This window comes from Puma concolor, chromosome E1, assembly GCF_028749965.1.
Source record: "Puma concolor isolate L17-30 chromosome E1, mPumCon1.1.hap2, whole genome shotgun sequence".
NCBI lineage: Eukaryota > Metazoa > Chordata > Mammalia > Carnivora > Felidae > Puma > Puma concolor.
Genome location: NC_141680.1, coordinates 10807762 through 10824508, shown reverse-complemented (window position 1 = coordinate 10824508; position 16747 = coordinate 10807762). Strand labels below are relative to the sequence as shown.

The window sequence follows — 16747 nt, the reverse complement described above, 5'->3', positions numbered from 1 at the left end:
GTCTCTCCTGAGACTGGATTTATTACTTGGGAGAGCTGTCACTTCCCGCTGCTGTTTCTGTATTTTCCAGGTGTCTGTGCTCTCGTAGTGGGCATTGTACTCTCAGCGATGAAGGATGTGATTGCCTATGTATTTACCAGTGACAAGTATGTACCCATCTTCTAGAAGGATGTTTTCCGTTTTATGCTTTCTTTTTTCACTGTACTTTTCTGGTTCTAAGAGGTGAGTAGTATTTTGCTTCACGGGAAGTAGGGCAGCCAGCAGTGAGAACCCCGGTACTACATTTGAATGAAATTGGACGAAGGAAGCCGATGGGCACTGTCCCCGTTCCTCCAGTACCCAATTCGTTCATTTATCGAACCCCAGTGGCATTTCTCTTGTGCTCAATGCTGGTTCTGCTCAGAAATACCGAGAAAAAGCACATGGCATGTCCTTGTCCCCAGAAAGGCACGTCCCAGTCCAGAGCACGCTGACAGCATGATGCCTGAATCAAAAGGGCAGAATTTATATAAACCACTGACTCAGTCTTAGGTTGAATTTTATTGCATTTGCTGTAACTCTGTGTTTGCGTAGTTATTTAGATATAATGAAGTGTCTTTTGAATAAACCAGATCCTTTTTATGAAAAGGTTTCAGTGATTTGCACTGTTTGCCTCAGATTACTTTCATAAAGAAATTCAGTTGAGGGGCACCGGGGTGGCTCAGTCGGTTGAGCGTCCGACTCTTGATTGCAGCTCAGGTCACGATCTCACGGTTCATGGGTTCGAGCCCCGTGTCGGGCTCTGTGCTGACAGCTCAGAGCCTGGAGCCTGCTTCCGATTCTGTGTCTCCCTCTCTCTCTGCCCCTCTCCCACTTGCACGCGCTCTCTCTCTCTCTCTTTCTCTCTCTCTCTCTCAAAAATAAACATTAAAAAATTTTTTTTAAGTAGCTGATTTAAGGATTTTTCTTGCTCCAAAGTCTGGGCACCCTCAGAGATTAGTCTTACTAATTGCTTTGCTCCCTCCGTACAGGTGCCATACATTCTTGTTTCTTTACATGACTCATATTTTTGGTTGAAAACTGGGCATTTTTTACATCATAATGTGGCAATTCTGGAAATCAGAACCGCCCCCACCCCCCAGGGTTTTTTGTTGCCGCTTGCTGGCTTAGTGGCTTTTATGAACTAATTTGGTGAAATCTGTATTTTTTGTCCAGTGTGGCCACGAAAGTCTCTGTTGCATTAGCTTGGTGATCGGCTAATTACTGGACCAAATTTCCTTAGCTACATGCATCCCACTTTACCTCCCACTCTGTGGAGGGGCTCTCTGGGCGTATATCAGGGCAGCCTTCAGCACTCGGCCAGGCAGTTTACAGCTTGGCCTTCGCCCTCATTTCCTGCCTGTGCGGAGCCTCAAGTTCAGCCAGAGGTGAGAGCTTAGGCCCTCTCCGGTCTTTCTTGAGCACCTACCCAGTCATATGCCTGCGTGTGGCCTTTTAGATTCCCAGGGACGTGTCAGAGCTTTGAAGCCCCTATGGATGTCTCATTGCCCAGCCTTTCCTGCCGAGCTTGTCGGTTAGTCTTGTTTGTGCCAACTCTTATCCAGTGCTTCAGGGAGAAGCACCTAAAACATTTGCCTGCAGACATCTCTCAGAGACCAGCTGGAGCACTGGCCAGGTTTGAGTCCGGAGAAATAAAGACAGCGTTTCAAGGGGAGTCTTTTGAGGAACAACCTGACAGGTGGTCTCTGTGCAGAAGAATGGCTATTCCTTGGGAATGAAGCTTTGAAAAGGTTCCACTCCTTCTTCCTCCTCCAGTCCTGGAAATAGGGACTGTTTCTTATCAAGGTTACTGCTGAGCTGGGAGCCGGGGTTGGTACTCAGGTCAGTGGCAACACCACAGACGTCGCTGTTATTACCAAGACTCGGCAGCTTCTCTTGAGGAAGCACTCCCCAGGTCACCGCAAGCCGTCGGTTAATGTCTAGAATTCCGAAAAAAATGGATTCTGACCATATTTGCCGGTTTCTGACAATTTTCTCTTTTTCCCGTGAATGGGTCATGCCTTCTTTGTATGCTTTGTAATTTTATGTTGAGATGACATTCTGAATATTGTAACACAATACTTCTGGAGATTAGGTTCTCCTCCCTCCTCAGGCATTGCTGTTCTGCAGTTGTCCCATTTGCTTAGTGATTTTTCCAAACCACTTTTTTTTTGTTTGTTTGTTTTACAAAGACTATGTTGCTTGTCATGTGTGGTGTCTGTTTTCTCCTCAGTGAGCCAGTGGCCTGGCAGATTTCTTCAAATGCCTTGATCCAATAAGAAAAGAACATTTTTAAAAAGTTCTGTCTCTCTCAGTTATCTGACAGGCACTGTGTGGGAATCGGCCTCTGTGCTGGGCCCGTAGTGAACCGCCAAGGAGATCAAAACCCACAACTCTGACTTTTGGAGCACGAGATCCTTATTGTCCAACATGCCATCAACTAGCCACACCAGGAATGCAGGCAGCCATCCCTACACCTGCCTGCCATGGGACCAGGGGACAGGAAATGGTAGCTAGTCTATGAAACCCCAAAATTCATGGATACTTACTAGGCTTATTCTTCATGAAGCACTGCGTGCTTCAAGTTTTCCACTCGACTCCAGAGTTGTGAAAATGGTTGATTTTGACATTTCTGGCCAGTTCAATCATTGTTTTGGTAAAAGGATTGATTTTTGGAGCTTCCTCCTCCATCAGCTTCCATCATGTCACCTGGATATAGACTTTGCATGCTAATCTGACTTTTTTTTTTTTAAATAATGTTTTAGAGGTTTTTATTTTTGAAAGAGAGAGAGAGAGAGAGAGAGAGAGAGACAGAGCATGAGCTGGGAAGGGTCAGAGAGAGAGGGAGACACAGAATCCGAAGCAGGATCTGGGCTCCGAGCTGTCAGCACAGAGCCCGACATGGGGCTCGAACCCCCAGATCGCGAGATCACAAGCTGAGCCAAAGTCGGACATTTAACTGACTGAGCCACCCAGACGCCCCCTAATCTGACTTTTAATCCATATCATAGGGTAGTTTTTTGTTTTTTTTTTCCTGGAAATCTTCCAGATGTTATTTGTGTCTTTGCACATGCTTAGGCATAGGTGAATATTTTTTCTTTTATTTGGTGTGGCACTTTGTAGACTCTCAGTCCAAAGCACTGGATTTTTCTTTAGCTCTGGGATATTTATATAAATGGTAGAACTTCTGGGTGAATTTGACTTGTCTCTTCTCTCCTCCTCTGTGCTTGGGGTCATTTCTTCAACTTTATCTTTCAGATTGAAATTTAGTATTTTGCCATGTCTATCTCATTATTCAGTCTTCAAACAGAATGTTTTCCTGTAGTGTTCATATTTTTTCGTTTCATTTTTTTCCCCCATTTACTCCTTGTTCCATGGATTCGGTGGTGGCTTTTGTGTCACCTGTTCTGCATGCTCATTTGGGTCTGTCCTTTTTGTGTGCGGGCTGTTGATTTTCTTCTGAGTCCGGTGAACACTGGGTTAATGTCTGTATTTGAATGAAAGACCATTTTGGTTAGTAGGGATAGTGTACCATGAGGCAACTTCACAGTCCTATGGATCTATTCCAGAGAGGTCTCTCCTCTAGTGAGAGGGCTGACTGCAGGCTTTGTCTCTATTGGTGGTACCTGTTGACCAGCAACCTTCCCCTTTAAGGCGAATGGTAGGGAAGCAGAAATCTTCCTTTCGGGAGAGTACGATAGCCTGTTTCATGTATTCCAACCACATTGGCTTCCTCTTTTTTGTTTTTGTTTTTTAAATGTGTATTTACTTTTGAGAGACGGAGCATGAGCAGGGAAGGGGCAGAGAGAGAGAGAGAGAGAGAGGGAGACGAAATCAGGAGCTCCAGGCTCAGAACTGTCAGCACAGAGCCCGACGCAGGGCTGGAACTCAAGCTCTGAGATCCTGACCTGAGCCAAAATCGGATGCTTAGCCAACTGAGCCCCCCAGGCGCCCCCGTCGTGCGGGTCTTCAGACCCCTCCAGCTCTGCTGTGTCTTCTCTCCAGAGTCCCAGTATCCCCACTGTCATCCCTCCCCAGACGGACCTTCTACCATATTCAGAGTTCAGAGGATCCATGAGGGGGCAAGTGTTTCCTGTGTGAACACTGGCCTTCACCTCCATCTTTGAGGAAGTGTCCCGTTCACAGAGGAAGACTGTCAGCCATAGGCTGAAACATTTTTTTTCCAACCTGCATGTTTTTATACTCCTAAGCAAAACTTTAAGAATTATCCTCTAGGGGAGCCTGGGTGGCTCAGTCGGTTAAGCGACCGACTTGGGTTCAGGTCATGATCTCGCGGTTCGTGGGGTTCGAGCCCCACGTCAGGCTGTGTGTTGACGGCTCGGAGGCTGGAGCCTGATTCAGATTCTGTGCCTCCCTCTTTCTCTGCCCCTCCCCTGCTCACGCCCTGTCTCTCTTTCCTTAAAAAATAAATAAACATTAAAAAAAAAAAAAAAAGAATTATCCTCTATAGTGGCAGCCTAGACCATGCCCCTTTTACCCTCGATTCTAACTCAGAAAATTTAGTGACGTTTTATTGGGTACTCGTTTCGTCAAATAGAAAAGTTGTGTTTTCACTGAATTACTGATCCATTAGTTAGGTTTGTCAGATCAGTAGTAATTAACATACTCCACTTAAATGTAATTTTGGGGTCACTGACCACTTTCTTTTCCTCCCACAGAGATATTATTTACCTTGTGAGCCAAGTGATGCCTATTTTTGCTCCCTTTCATCTATTTGATGCCCTTGCAGTGAGTATCTGGAGAGATTTTACCCCCACCTAATATTCATAGCAAGATTTGTTTTGCGTTTCTAGTTTTGAATTAAATATGCGATTTCATCCTTGAGAAGAGAGAGTTCTTGCCACAAGTGTTCTTTTTTTTTTTTTTTTAACATGTATTATTATTATTATTTTTTAACGTTTTTATTTATTTTTGAGACCGAGAGAGAGCATGAACGGGGGAGGGGCAGAGAGAGAGGGAGACACAGAATCGGAAGCAGGCTCCAGGCTCTGAGCCATCAGCCCAGAGCCCGACGCGGGGCTCGAACTCACGGACTGTGAGATCGTGACCTGAGCCGAAGTCGGACGCTTAACCGACTGAGCCACCCAGGCGCCCCTAACATTTATTATTTTTGAGAGACAGAGACAGAGCACTAGTCAGGGAGAGATAGAGAGAGAGGAAGACACAGAATCCGAAGCCGGCTCCGAGCCGTCAGCACAGAGCCCGGCGCGGGGCTTGAACTCACGAACCGTGAGATCATGACCTGAACCAAGTCAGACGCTTAACCGACTGAGCCACCCAGGCGCCCCTTGCCGCAAGCATTCTTCACCGGTTGTGGGAAAGATGGGTGACGCTAGAGTATAACATCTCAAGGTAGAAGAGACCAGAGCTATCCAGCATCCTCTTTATCTGGGGCCTGAATGCCCTGTGTGACTCTTAGCCACATGAGCAGGCCCGTATCTACTGTATTGTCCATGGCAGGCCAGGCCACCTTCGAGTTGACCCTGACCACGAGAAAGTCTTTCTCTAGGCTGATCTTCTGTGGGTTTGTAGGAGTTTGAAGACCCTTCTGCTGTACCCTGGGATCATGCCTTGAGTCGTCTTCCCAATTTCAGCAGTTAGCCCTCATGACTTGATTTCTAGGTCCGTTTGCCACCTTTCTTTTTCCCCCAAGGAGTTTCTTCCATTTTATCGTTACCAGTCTGAAGGTGTGATACCCGATTGAATACCAGCTGTGGTAAGAACAGTGTGGAAGAGAGCAAGATGGTTGCCACCGCTCTGACTCTGGGCATTTTTGAAGCCCATGGTCCCATTCCTGCTTTTCAGCCATGATATCAGACTAGTTTCTGCTGAGATTTCCATCAGTGAACCTTAAACTTTTTTTTTTTTTTTTAATCATACACTTACAAAATAATTTTTAAGCAAAGATCTGAATAACATTACCTGGGGGTTTCTGATGAAAGCCGCTATAGCTTATTGTCGTTAACGTAACTTTAGAAGCAAAACGTTTTTATCTCTTACATAATGTGCAGTTCTTGTTTTGAGGTAGAACTGTGTGATCACATCCAAACCTGGGATGTATTAATGTAATATGTCTCACGAACCTGACACGAGGGTAGGTAAACGGCTATAATGGTGGTTTTGGTATTCCTCTCTTTAGGGCACCTGTGGTGGAATCCTGCGAGGTACAGGAAAACAAAAGATCGGTGCTATCATGAACGCCATCGGTTATTATGTGTTTGGTTTTCCCATTGGAGTATCTCTGATGTTTGCCGCAAAACTTGGGATAATAGGTATGTTTTTGATTCCTCAGTGATTAACCTCAAATCTCATTTGTCATATTAAGATAAGCTGCTTGAGATATAAATTAGCTGACTTAAGGGGCCCCTGGGTGGCTCAGGCGGTTCAACATCCCACTCTTGATTTCGGCTCAGGTCGTGATCTCACGGTTCGTGAGTTCGAGCCCCACATCGGGCTCCACGTTGGTGGTGTGGAACCTGCCTGAGATTCTCTCTCTCTGCCCTTCATGCTCTCTAGCTCTCTCTCTCTCTCTCGAAAATAAATAAACTTAAAAAAAAAAAAAATAGTTGACTGATAAGTAGCCCCTGTGGAATTGTTTTCTCTCAAAATAGTTACTCCTCTGCCTTCTCTGTACCAAAACCCTGGAAAGGTAGTCTTGAAAAAAGTAGACATGATCTGTGTCCTCAGGATGAGACCAAGATTAAGTAATTACACGGGAATTCCATTTGGATTCAGTACCGCAGGCGAGAAGAACTGGGTCCTGTGAGCACCCGTGAGTTCCCTCACTGGTTGGAGGGGACATCTGAGCCTTGACGGACTCGCCAGACCTGGCTTGCCCGAAGGTAGTAATGTGTTAGCTTCAGACCCGAGACATGATGAATTACCTAGATGAAGTGAACACCATTTACTGAAAAACTGTTCTTTCCTCACTGAATGATCTTGGCACACTTGTCGAAAATTAGCTGGCCACGGACGTAGGAGTTTATTTCTGGACTCTCTGTTCTCCTCCACTGGTCTCTCTGTCTAAACCAACACCACTCTCTTCTGGATTACTATAGCTGTGTTTACTACAAAACTTAACTGTTTTGAAATCAGGAGGTGTAAGCCTTGCAACCTTGTTCTTTTTTTAATTTTGTTTTGGCTGTTTGGGGACCCTTGGAATATTCCATATGAATTTGAGGGTCAGGTTTTCCATTTTTTGCAAAAAGGCCGTTAGACTTTTTATCAGGATTGCATTGAATCTACAGACTGCTTTGGAAAGAATATTGCAATCTTAAGTCCTCCAGTCCATGGGCACAGGATTTCCATTTATTTAGGTCTTTAATTTCTTACAGCAACGTTTTGCAGTTTTCAATGTTTTCTGCTTCCTTGGTTGAATTTATTCCTAGATATTTTATTCCTTTGGATGCTATTGTGAATATAATTTTTTTTATTGATATTTTAGAGAGAGCACAAGTGGGGGATAGAGGCAGAGGGAGAGAGAGAGAGAATGAGAATCTTAAGCAGGCACTGTGTGGAGCACGGAAGCAGGGCTCGATCCCCTGACCCTTGGGATCATGACCTGAGCTGAAATCAAGAGTCAGACGCTCAGCTGACTGAGCAACCCAGGCGCCCCTAGAACTATTTTCTTAATTTCCTTTTCAGATTGTTCATTGATGGTATTTTAAACCACAGCAAATTTTGTGTGTTGACTGTGTAAGTTTACTGAATTTATTAGCTGTAGTATTTTTGTGTGTGTGAATTAAAAAAAATGTGTCTAAGTTATTTATTTTTGAGAGAGAGAAAGCGCACAAGCCAGGGAGGGGCAGAGAGAGAGAGATAGAGAGGGAGACACAGAATCTGAAGCAGGCTCCAGGCTCTGAGCTGTCAGCACAGAGCTGGATGCGGGGCTCAAACCCACAAACTGTGAGATCATGACCCGAGCCAAAGTCACAACTGACTGAGCCACCCAGATGCCCCTATGTGTGGATTTTTAAAGATTTTCTGTGTATTGAATCAAGTCATAATTAAATAATTTTACTCCTTTTCTAATTTTTAAATTTTATCTTTTTCATTGTGGTAAGTGTACTCTTTAATCACCGTCACCTATTTGCCCCATCCCTCTAACTCACGCCCCTTGGTAACCATCAACTTGTTCTCTATAGTTAAGAATCTGTTTCTTAGTTTCTTTCTTTTTCTTTTTTCTTTGCTCACTTGTTTCATATCTTAAGTTCCACATGTGAGTGAGATCCTATATTTGTCTTAATCTGACTTATTTTGCTTAGCATTGTGCTCTCTAGCTCTATCTATGCTGTTGCAAATGGCAAGATTTCATTCTTTTTAATGGCTGAATAATATTGCATTGTGTGTATATATATCACATGTTCTTCATCCATCCATCTACTGATGGACACTGGGTTGCCTCCATTATCTTCGCTGTTACAAATAATGCTGCAATAAACATAGGGGTGCATATATCTTTTTAAATTAGTGTTTTCGTTTTCTTTGGGTAAATACCCGGAAGTGAGATTGTTGGATCATAGGATAATTCTGTGTTTACTTTTTGGAGGAACCTTCGTACTGTTTCCCTGAGTGGCTGCACAGATTTGCATTCCCACCAGCAGTGCATGATGTTCCCTTTTCTCTACAGGCTCACCAACACTTTATTTCTTGCCTTTTTTTTTTTTTTTTTTTTTTTTTACTGTTTTTTTTCTAGCCGTTTTGACTGGTGATGTCTCCTGTACTGGTTTGCATTTTCCTGGTGATTAGTGACCTTTTCATCTGTCTGTTGGCCATCTGTATGCCTTCTTTAGAAAAATGTCTATTCAGGTTCTCTGATCATTTTTTAACCAGGTTTTTTTTTTCCTGGTGTTGAGTTACAGAAGTTCTTTATATTTTTTTGGTATTACCCCTTTACCAGATACATCATTTGCAAATATTTTTTCCCGTTTGGTCGATTGCCTTTGTGGTTTTTGATGGGCTCTTTTGCTGTGCTAATAAAGCTTTTTCTTTTGGTCGAGTCCCAATGGTTTTTGCTTTTGTTTTCCTTGCCTGAGGAGAGATATCCATAAATATGTCTAAGAGATTACTGCTTATGTTTTCTATAGGGAGATTTATGGTTTGGGTCTCACATTTAGGCCTTTAAGCCATTTTAAGTTTATTTTTGTGAACGGTATAAGAAAGTGGTGTAGGGGCGCCTGGGTGGCGCAGTCGGTTAAGCGTCCGACTTCCGCCAGGTCACGATCTCGCGGTCCGTGAGTTCGAGCCCCGCGTCGGGCTCTGGGCTGATGGCTCAGAGCCTGGAGCCTGTTTCCGATTCTGTGTCTCCCTCTCTCTCTGCCCCTCCCCCGTTCATGCTCTGTCTCTCTCTGTCCCAAAAATAATAAACGTTGAAAAAAAAAAATTAAAAAAAAAAAAAAAAAGAAAGTGGTCTAGTTTCATTCATTTTCATGTAGCTGTCTAGTTTTCCCAACACCATTTATTAAAAGTGTGTTTTCTGTTTAAGATTTTATTTTTAAGTAATGTCTACAGCAAATGTGGGGCTCAAACTCACAGCCCTGACATAAAGAGTTGCATGCTCTACTGACTAAGCCAGCCAGGTGCTCCCCAAAAGAGACTTTTCTTTTCCCCGTTGTATATTCTTGCCCGCCTTTCTAATTTCAATGGATTTTATTTCCTTTTTCCTGCCTTATTATTGTGGCAAGAACTTATACAATTTTAACATTTTTCTATATTCTTCTACAGTGCTTTTATTTTCAAGTTTAAAAACTGTAAAAAACTGAAATTCATATGGTGTGAGACAATATTCATATAGAGCTTTTATGCTAACCTTTTGTATATATAATGTCACTTAAGTTTAGATGATGACCACATAAGATATTTCCCACAAGTTCCATTCTAAATACGAAGCAGCTAAAACTTGAAGAGTTTAAGTAATTTGTCCCACAGATAGTAAGTGATGAGAAAGGATTTGAACCCAGATAATTTGCCTCCTTGGTGGTGCATGTTGTCTCTCTCTCTTTTAGCAAATTATTATTATTTTGTTTTTTTTTGGAAATTATATCCTTTATCAAGATTCTAAATGTATAGGATTGTACAAAATAATCTATCATGTGCTTTTGGGGTAAGTTGTTATACGTGTTTTATACATATATATTCACATCTGTATCTTCTGTAGCTTTCAGTAACAGTGAATTTTATTTTTGAGTGTGTATTTTTTTTTTTAATTTTTTTTTCAACGTTTTTTATTTATTTTTGGGACAGAGAGAGACAGAGCATGAACGGGGGAGGGGCAGAGAGAGAGGGAGACACAGAATCGGAAACAGGCTCCAGGCTCCGAGCCATCAGCCCAGAGCCCGACGCGGGGCTCGAACTCACAGACCGCGAGATCGTGACCTGGCTGAAGTCGGACGCTTAACCGACTGCGCCACCCAGGCGCCCCTGAATGTGTATTTTTTAAGAGTGAACGAGCGAGCATGAGCAGGGAGGGGCAGAGAGAGACGGAGAGAGAATCCCAACCAGATCGAGAATCGGACGCTTACACGACTGAGCCACCAGGCCTGAATTTTATTTTCCTTAAGAAAAAAAATAGTCTAATTAGAGGATTGACTGAATGCTTTAGTATGTATCAGATAGCTCCTTTTTTTCTGTAGTCAACCAGTACATTTTTACTATGTAAAAATTTTGAGTCTGCTCTTTATTCTCTGCGAAATTTTCATCTTCTAGCTATCATAAGAGCCTCCCTGTGGCCACACAAACAGGTGCTTAGTTTATCTTACTTGTAGGAAATGTTACTTGGTGGCTTAGTGAGGAACTGTCTTCAGTGTCGTCTGTGTTTTTAATGACAGGTACAGGCTGGGGGCCTGTGGGGCATTTGATTAACGTTAGGCTGGGCTTCATTCTCTATTTGGGACACACGACTGCCAAATATTTATTACTCTCTCCTAGTGCTACCAAGCACTGTCCTAATCACCAGAGAAAATACTGTTCAACCAAATCGTAAGAGCCGCTGCCCTTAGTAAGCTGCTGGGGCTTTACGATTCAGCTTTACTTAAAAAAACAAAACACATAAAAGCACTCTTATTAGATTCTAAGCTCCTTTAGAGTAAGCAACATGTCAGATTTCCCTCATTTTTTTTGTTCACTAATATGCTTTTGATAATTGTACATAGTGGGTTCTCAGGTTTGTTAAATAACTTTTGAAGATTTTGTTTATTTATTTTAGAGTGCACAAGGGGGAGGTGTAGAGGGAAAAGGAGAGAGAGAGGAGAAAGAGAGAGAGAAGAGAGAATCCCAGGCAGGCTCTGCACTCAGCACAGAGCCCAACGTGGGGCTCAGTCTCACAACCATGAGATCATGACCTGAGCTGAAGTCAAGTCAGATGCCTAACTGACTGAGCCACCCAGTGTCCCCAAGATACTTTTAAATTATTAAAATTATACTTTAACGGCATGGAAATTTTGGGAAAATACATTAAGTGTAAACAATTAAATTACCTTTTATTACACTGCCTTGATATAATGGCAGAGGCATTCAGTGTATTTTATTTCACTATTTTAAAATTGTTTTTTATTCCGGTATTTTTTCTATTTTTCACAAATGCAGGGTTTTACTGAATGTGTAATTTTCCCCTATTCTGTGTTAAAGACGTGGTTTTTAGGACCTCTACTATTTCCTTGCATCATTTCCTTAATGCTCCCGATAGTGGACACTTAAACTGCTTCTCTATATAAATAAGATTGTGATGAGCATCGTAGGTGTATGAGTTACTAACGTTTCTGAATCTTTCCTTAGGACGGGTTCCTAGAAATGTAATCACTTGATCAAAGTGTGTAAACTGTCCGTCCACCTAATTCTCAACTGAAGGGAAGTTTTAATCAGCAGGGGTCTACAGAGGACCAGCCTCACTGTGCTTTTCCCTAGTGTGGGGCCACAGACACGGAATGAACGAATTAGTATTCCAACTCCCAGTTTATACCACGTTCCAACTCATCCCTCCGCAGCTTGCGTCATAGTGAAATTATTGATATCAGGGGCGCCTGGGTGGCGCAGTCGGTTAAGCGTCCGACTTCAGCCAGGTCGCGATCTCGCGGTCCGTGAGTTCGAGCCCCGCATCAGGCTCTGGGCTGATGGCTCGGAGCCTGGAGCCTGTTTCCGATTCTGTGTCTCCCTCTCTCTCTGCCCTTCCCCCGTTCATGCTCTGTCTCTCTCTGTCCCCCAAAAAAAAATAAACGTTAAAAAAAAAATTTAATAAAAAATAAATAAATAAATAAATAAATAAATAAATAGATAAAAAAGAAATTATTGATATGAAATATCTACTTTGGTACACAATGCTATTTCAGTGGCTTAAATAGTTTCTTCTCATAAATAGTTGGCATTATCATTTTTTTTCATGGATCCCTTTATATCCTCAATAAGCTTTTCCACACAGCAGTTGGAGAGATCTTTTTCAAAATGGGCTTCTGCAAGCTGCCTGGGTGGCTCAGTCAGTAAAGCATCCAACTCTGGATATCAGCTCCATCATGATCTCACCGTTGTGGGATTGAGCCCCGCATCTGGCTTTGTGCTGAGCAGGGAACCTATGTGGGGTTCTCTGTCTCCCTCCCTCTCCCTCTCTCCCCCTCCCCCACTGGTTCTCTCTCTCTTTAAATAAATAAACATTAAAAAACAGAAAAACCCAAAGTGGGCTTCTGAAAACCTCAGGTCTCACATCCACAGATGCACACACCAGTCTTAAGCCCTTCAGTGGTTCCCATTAGGGTTGGAATCAAACCCCGATCTTTCTGGGCCCAGACGCCCATCATCACGTCCTGCTTCCCTGACCTTCTCCCCTCCACTCCCTCGTTCCCCTGCTCCTTCCCAACTGGCCTTCCTGCTCCTGGGACTTGCGGGCCGGTTTCCCCTGGGCCAGGCCTGCTCTTCCCTCTGCCTGCAGGGCCTGTCCTGTCACTGTCACAGCGGGCCCCTCGCCCTCGCGGCCACCTGCCCGTCTCCCTGCCTCTGGGCCGCAGGCCACCCCTCCAGCGCTCTGCCCAGCGTCTCCCACGGCCCTCACCACCCTGCCAGCCGTCACGTTTGCTCCCTTGTTTGCCCTGTGTCTCCCCCAGCAGCACAGAAGCTCCACGAGGGCACTGATCCCGTCAGCCTGTTCGGTTCTGTGTTAGACACAGCACTTCAGGCAGCGCCCGGCACAGACAAAGCCGGTAAATGTTTGTTAAACAGTCAACGTATGAAGCGGCGGACAGGCTCGTGCCGTTTTCGCTCTTCGTGGGTCCGTTGCTTGCCACCGATCCACCCACGGTGAGCTTGAGTCTAATCCTGGCCCGTAATTATCTCAGTTTCAGGGGAGTTAGTTTAACGGCAGCTTATCGTGTAGATCCAGAAGTTTGGGAAGCACGTTAATGACGACGGGAGCGTAACTGAAGGACCTCTGAGCCGTGACTCTCACCCTCCATCCCTAGGTCTCTGGTCTGGATTGATAGTCTGTGTCTTCTTTCAAGCCCTTTTCTACCTGGTGCTCGTCTGGAGGACAGACTGGAAGAGAGTTGCAGAGCAGGTAAGAGCGTGTCCTTGGAGAAGCGTGGCTCTTGCCTGGTCGCAACGGCACCGGAAGGACTCTTCGCGGGTCAGAATGCCGAGAATGCCAGGGGCGGCGTGACTCCCTTTGACCCGCGAAAAGGGTCTAAGGTGACAGTTAGGGGCCAAGAACATCCCATCTCAGCGCATTTTCCTCTGAGTGTAGGGCCAGTGCAGCATCCGCTAACTAGGGCTCAACAACAACAGCAAGGAATTAGCTTAGGAAGGATTTTGCTGTTTTCGTACAACAGTCCTTAGAAGAGTAGTCGTCTTTTCCCCCTACTTACACTGAGTTGTTACGCGTTTTTAGGTCTCTTTTTACCGACATTTTTGGTCCGTGTTTTCCATATGCTTGAGAGCATCTGTGATCGGTGGGAAGTAGGTGGGGCAGAGCCATACCCTGCATGGAGAGGACAGGCTCTTGACTCAGTGGGCATCGCCGTGTTGAACTGTGAGCCCCGTTTATTCTGTCGAGGCTTGAGATGGGATGGATGGGGGGCCGGCTTAGGGGCGGTGTCACCGATGAGGAGACGGGAGGATGAGCTCAGGTGCGCCAAGCGTCACTGCTTACCTCTTGTCCCCCCTCCAGGTTTCTCATGGCTTTGGCTTTCCTCATCGTGATGTATGATGTCTTCCTTAGCGTAGTGTGATTCGTGGAGGAAGTGAAGTGTACAGGGTATTAAGTTGGGCCATAAACTCTCCTCTATGTGATAGCACCGTTTGCCTTTAGACTTTATTCCTCATATCAGTGCTTAGGAACACTGACGTGCACGGTGCAAAAAATGTTACATTTGCAACTAGAGCAGCGGGTAGCTTTTCACATTATTGTGAGCAGAGCACTGGGGAGAAGAGTGGTTGTTGAGTGTTACATCGTATCGTCACCGGCATTTCAGGCTCAAAAAGGACCGTGCTGGATGGTGGAAACCTTTAGCGATAGCTTGCATGAAGTTTTAACACGAGTACTAGCCTAACCTGACTTGCGCTTTGTCCACTTACGTGCCACTTGTTCTCAGGCACAGGTTCGAGCTGGTGTGAAAGGGATCAAAGAGGCCACGCCTGCACCAACAGGTAACAGAGGACATGGTCTAGTGCACTCGCTCTGCCTCGAGAGCCTGAAACGGGTTAGTGTGGCCAGAGTTGCTTAGTTTATGAGAGCCTGCTCTCTTGCATAATAAACCTTGTCTCTGCCTTTATTAGAATGGGGAGATCCACTCTGGGTTCTCCTGTGAAACGCTCTTCACGTAACTTCACACGTACCGGCCGGTAACTGACGGCATCGTTTACGATGCATTCTTGTGCAACTTCCCATAATATCCCTTTATTTCTGAACCCCCTACGTAAGTGTATACTCCACTGTTCTCTGCAATCAGATCTGCCCGTGTTGGAAAAAGAAGTCACCGATGAAGTGATTTTACCTGCTATCGTCAGATCCGAGAGCCAGACCCTGCAGCTAATGGTGATAGAAGAAAACAATCAGTATGCGGTGGCCACCGTTGGGGATGTTTTGACAGTGAAGCAGCTGATTTTCTATCGTGGAATGGCTCTAGCTGTTGCTGTTGCTGCCCTTCTAGCAGGAATTTTAATAAGAGTTTTTCAGTGAGCCTGGCTAAAATAGAAGAATTAGCAGCAGCCCACACACTAGACATGATAATTATTGTGATATATGAAGCCTGGGAGGTGACCTCCCGGTTGTGGATGGAAAGGATATCAGTGATGTTTTCTTAGTTATCCCGAGAATCTGCACTATCCTGTTGGAGATCACGAAAGGAGTTCTAAGTTTCTCCTGAATATTTAACTCTATCATGGGTGATGAGTCTGTGGATTTGATACTCCCTTGCCCTAAGTGTTCTGTACTCTTACATTGAATATCTTCTTTCTTTTGGGAAATTCGTTGCCCTCTAAACTTGATGGCTGATCCAGTTTTGTTTGTATTTCTAGGTTATCGTATTTAATCTTGTTAGTGAGTATTAAGTGCCTGTTCAAGTGCTGTCTCAGGTATTGCCGTATAAACTTTTATAAAATAAACACCTTAAAATTGAAAATGTGTGCCGACGTGGGGGTGCCTGGGTGGCTCAGTCGGTTAAGCGTCCAACTTTGGCCTAGGTGGTGATCTCACGGTTCGTGAGTTCGAGCCCCGCATCGGGCTCCGTGCTCACAGCTTGGAGCCTGGAGCCTGCTTCAGATTCTGTGTTTCCCCCTCTCTCTGTCCCTCCCCAACTTATGATCTGTCTCTCTCTCTCTCTCAAGATAAATAAAAAAAATTTTTTTTTTCAGTGTGTGCTAATGATACTATAAAATCTATCTAAATGATAACTTTTAGTTTTTGGCTTTTGAACACATTTTTTGTGGCAACTTTCCTATTAAAGAATCAACATCTGTTCTCTTCTGCTGCTCAGCTCCCCAAATGCTGGCAGTTACAGCTGCTCCCATCCAAGCAGATTTTTAGGGTCTCTATGGGGAGTTTGAGCAGCCCAAATAGAAAATCCTAAAAAACATTACTGACATTGGGGATTCCCTCCACGAAACCCACCGGATGAGCCAGAGTGCAAGACTTTTATAGGGAAAGAAAACTTACATCCTCAAAGGGCCAATACCAAATATTGCAACCGTGATCTAGGACAGGATGCTATAGAATAAGACAGGAAAACTTGTGAGCTAAAATTCACATAACATGAAACGAACCAGTTCAGGTGTATAATTCAGTGGCATTTTGTACATTTCATACTCTTGTGATTTTGTGTTGTTTTTTTTTTTAGCTATGATACCATCTGAGTGGCTGTGAACTGTCTCATTGTGGTTTTAGTTTCCATTTCAAATGCAGATGACAAATGGTGTTGAGTATCTTTTCATTGGGTTGTCTAGCTGTCTATCTTCTTTGGAGAAATGTTTGTTCAAGTCCTTTGCCCATTATTTTTTTAAGTTTGCTTATTCTGAGCGAGTGTGTGTGCGCAAGCAGGGGAGGGGCAGAAAGAGAGGGAGAGAGAGAGGATCCCGAGCAGGCCTGGTGCTGTCGGCGAGGAGCCCAATGCAGGGCTCGATCCCACCAACTGTGAGATCATGACGTGAGCCCGAAATCAAAAGTCAGATGCTTAACCAACTGAGCCACCCAGGCAACGCCCCCGCCCCCACCTCCACCTTTGCCCGTTTTTAA

At 44.4% G+C, this 16747-nt stretch overlaps 1 protein-coding gene across 1 annotated transcript in view; it reads left to right on the top strand.

Moving 5' to 3' along the window:
• Positions 1 to 15638, top strand: part of LOC112857060 (multidrug and toxin extrusion protein 2-like) — a 60218-nt gene extending 44580 nt beyond the window's left edge. Inside the window, exons 12-17 of the mRNA XM_086686151.1 lie at positions 71 to 146; positions 4698 to 4767; positions 6179 to 6311; positions 13482 to 13576; positions 14610 to 14664; positions 14967 to 15638. Coding sequence (XP_086542277.1) covers positions 71 to 146; positions 4698 to 4767; positions 6179 to 6311; positions 13482 to 13576; positions 14610 to 14664; positions 14967 to 15196 — 659 coding nt within the window. The 3' untranslated portion in view covers positions 15197 to 15638. The remainder of the gene's footprint in view (positions 1 to 70; positions 147 to 4697; positions 4768 to 6178; positions 6312 to 13481; positions 13577 to 14609; positions 14665 to 14966) is intronic.
• Positions 15639 to 16747: the final 1109 nt, after the last annotated feature.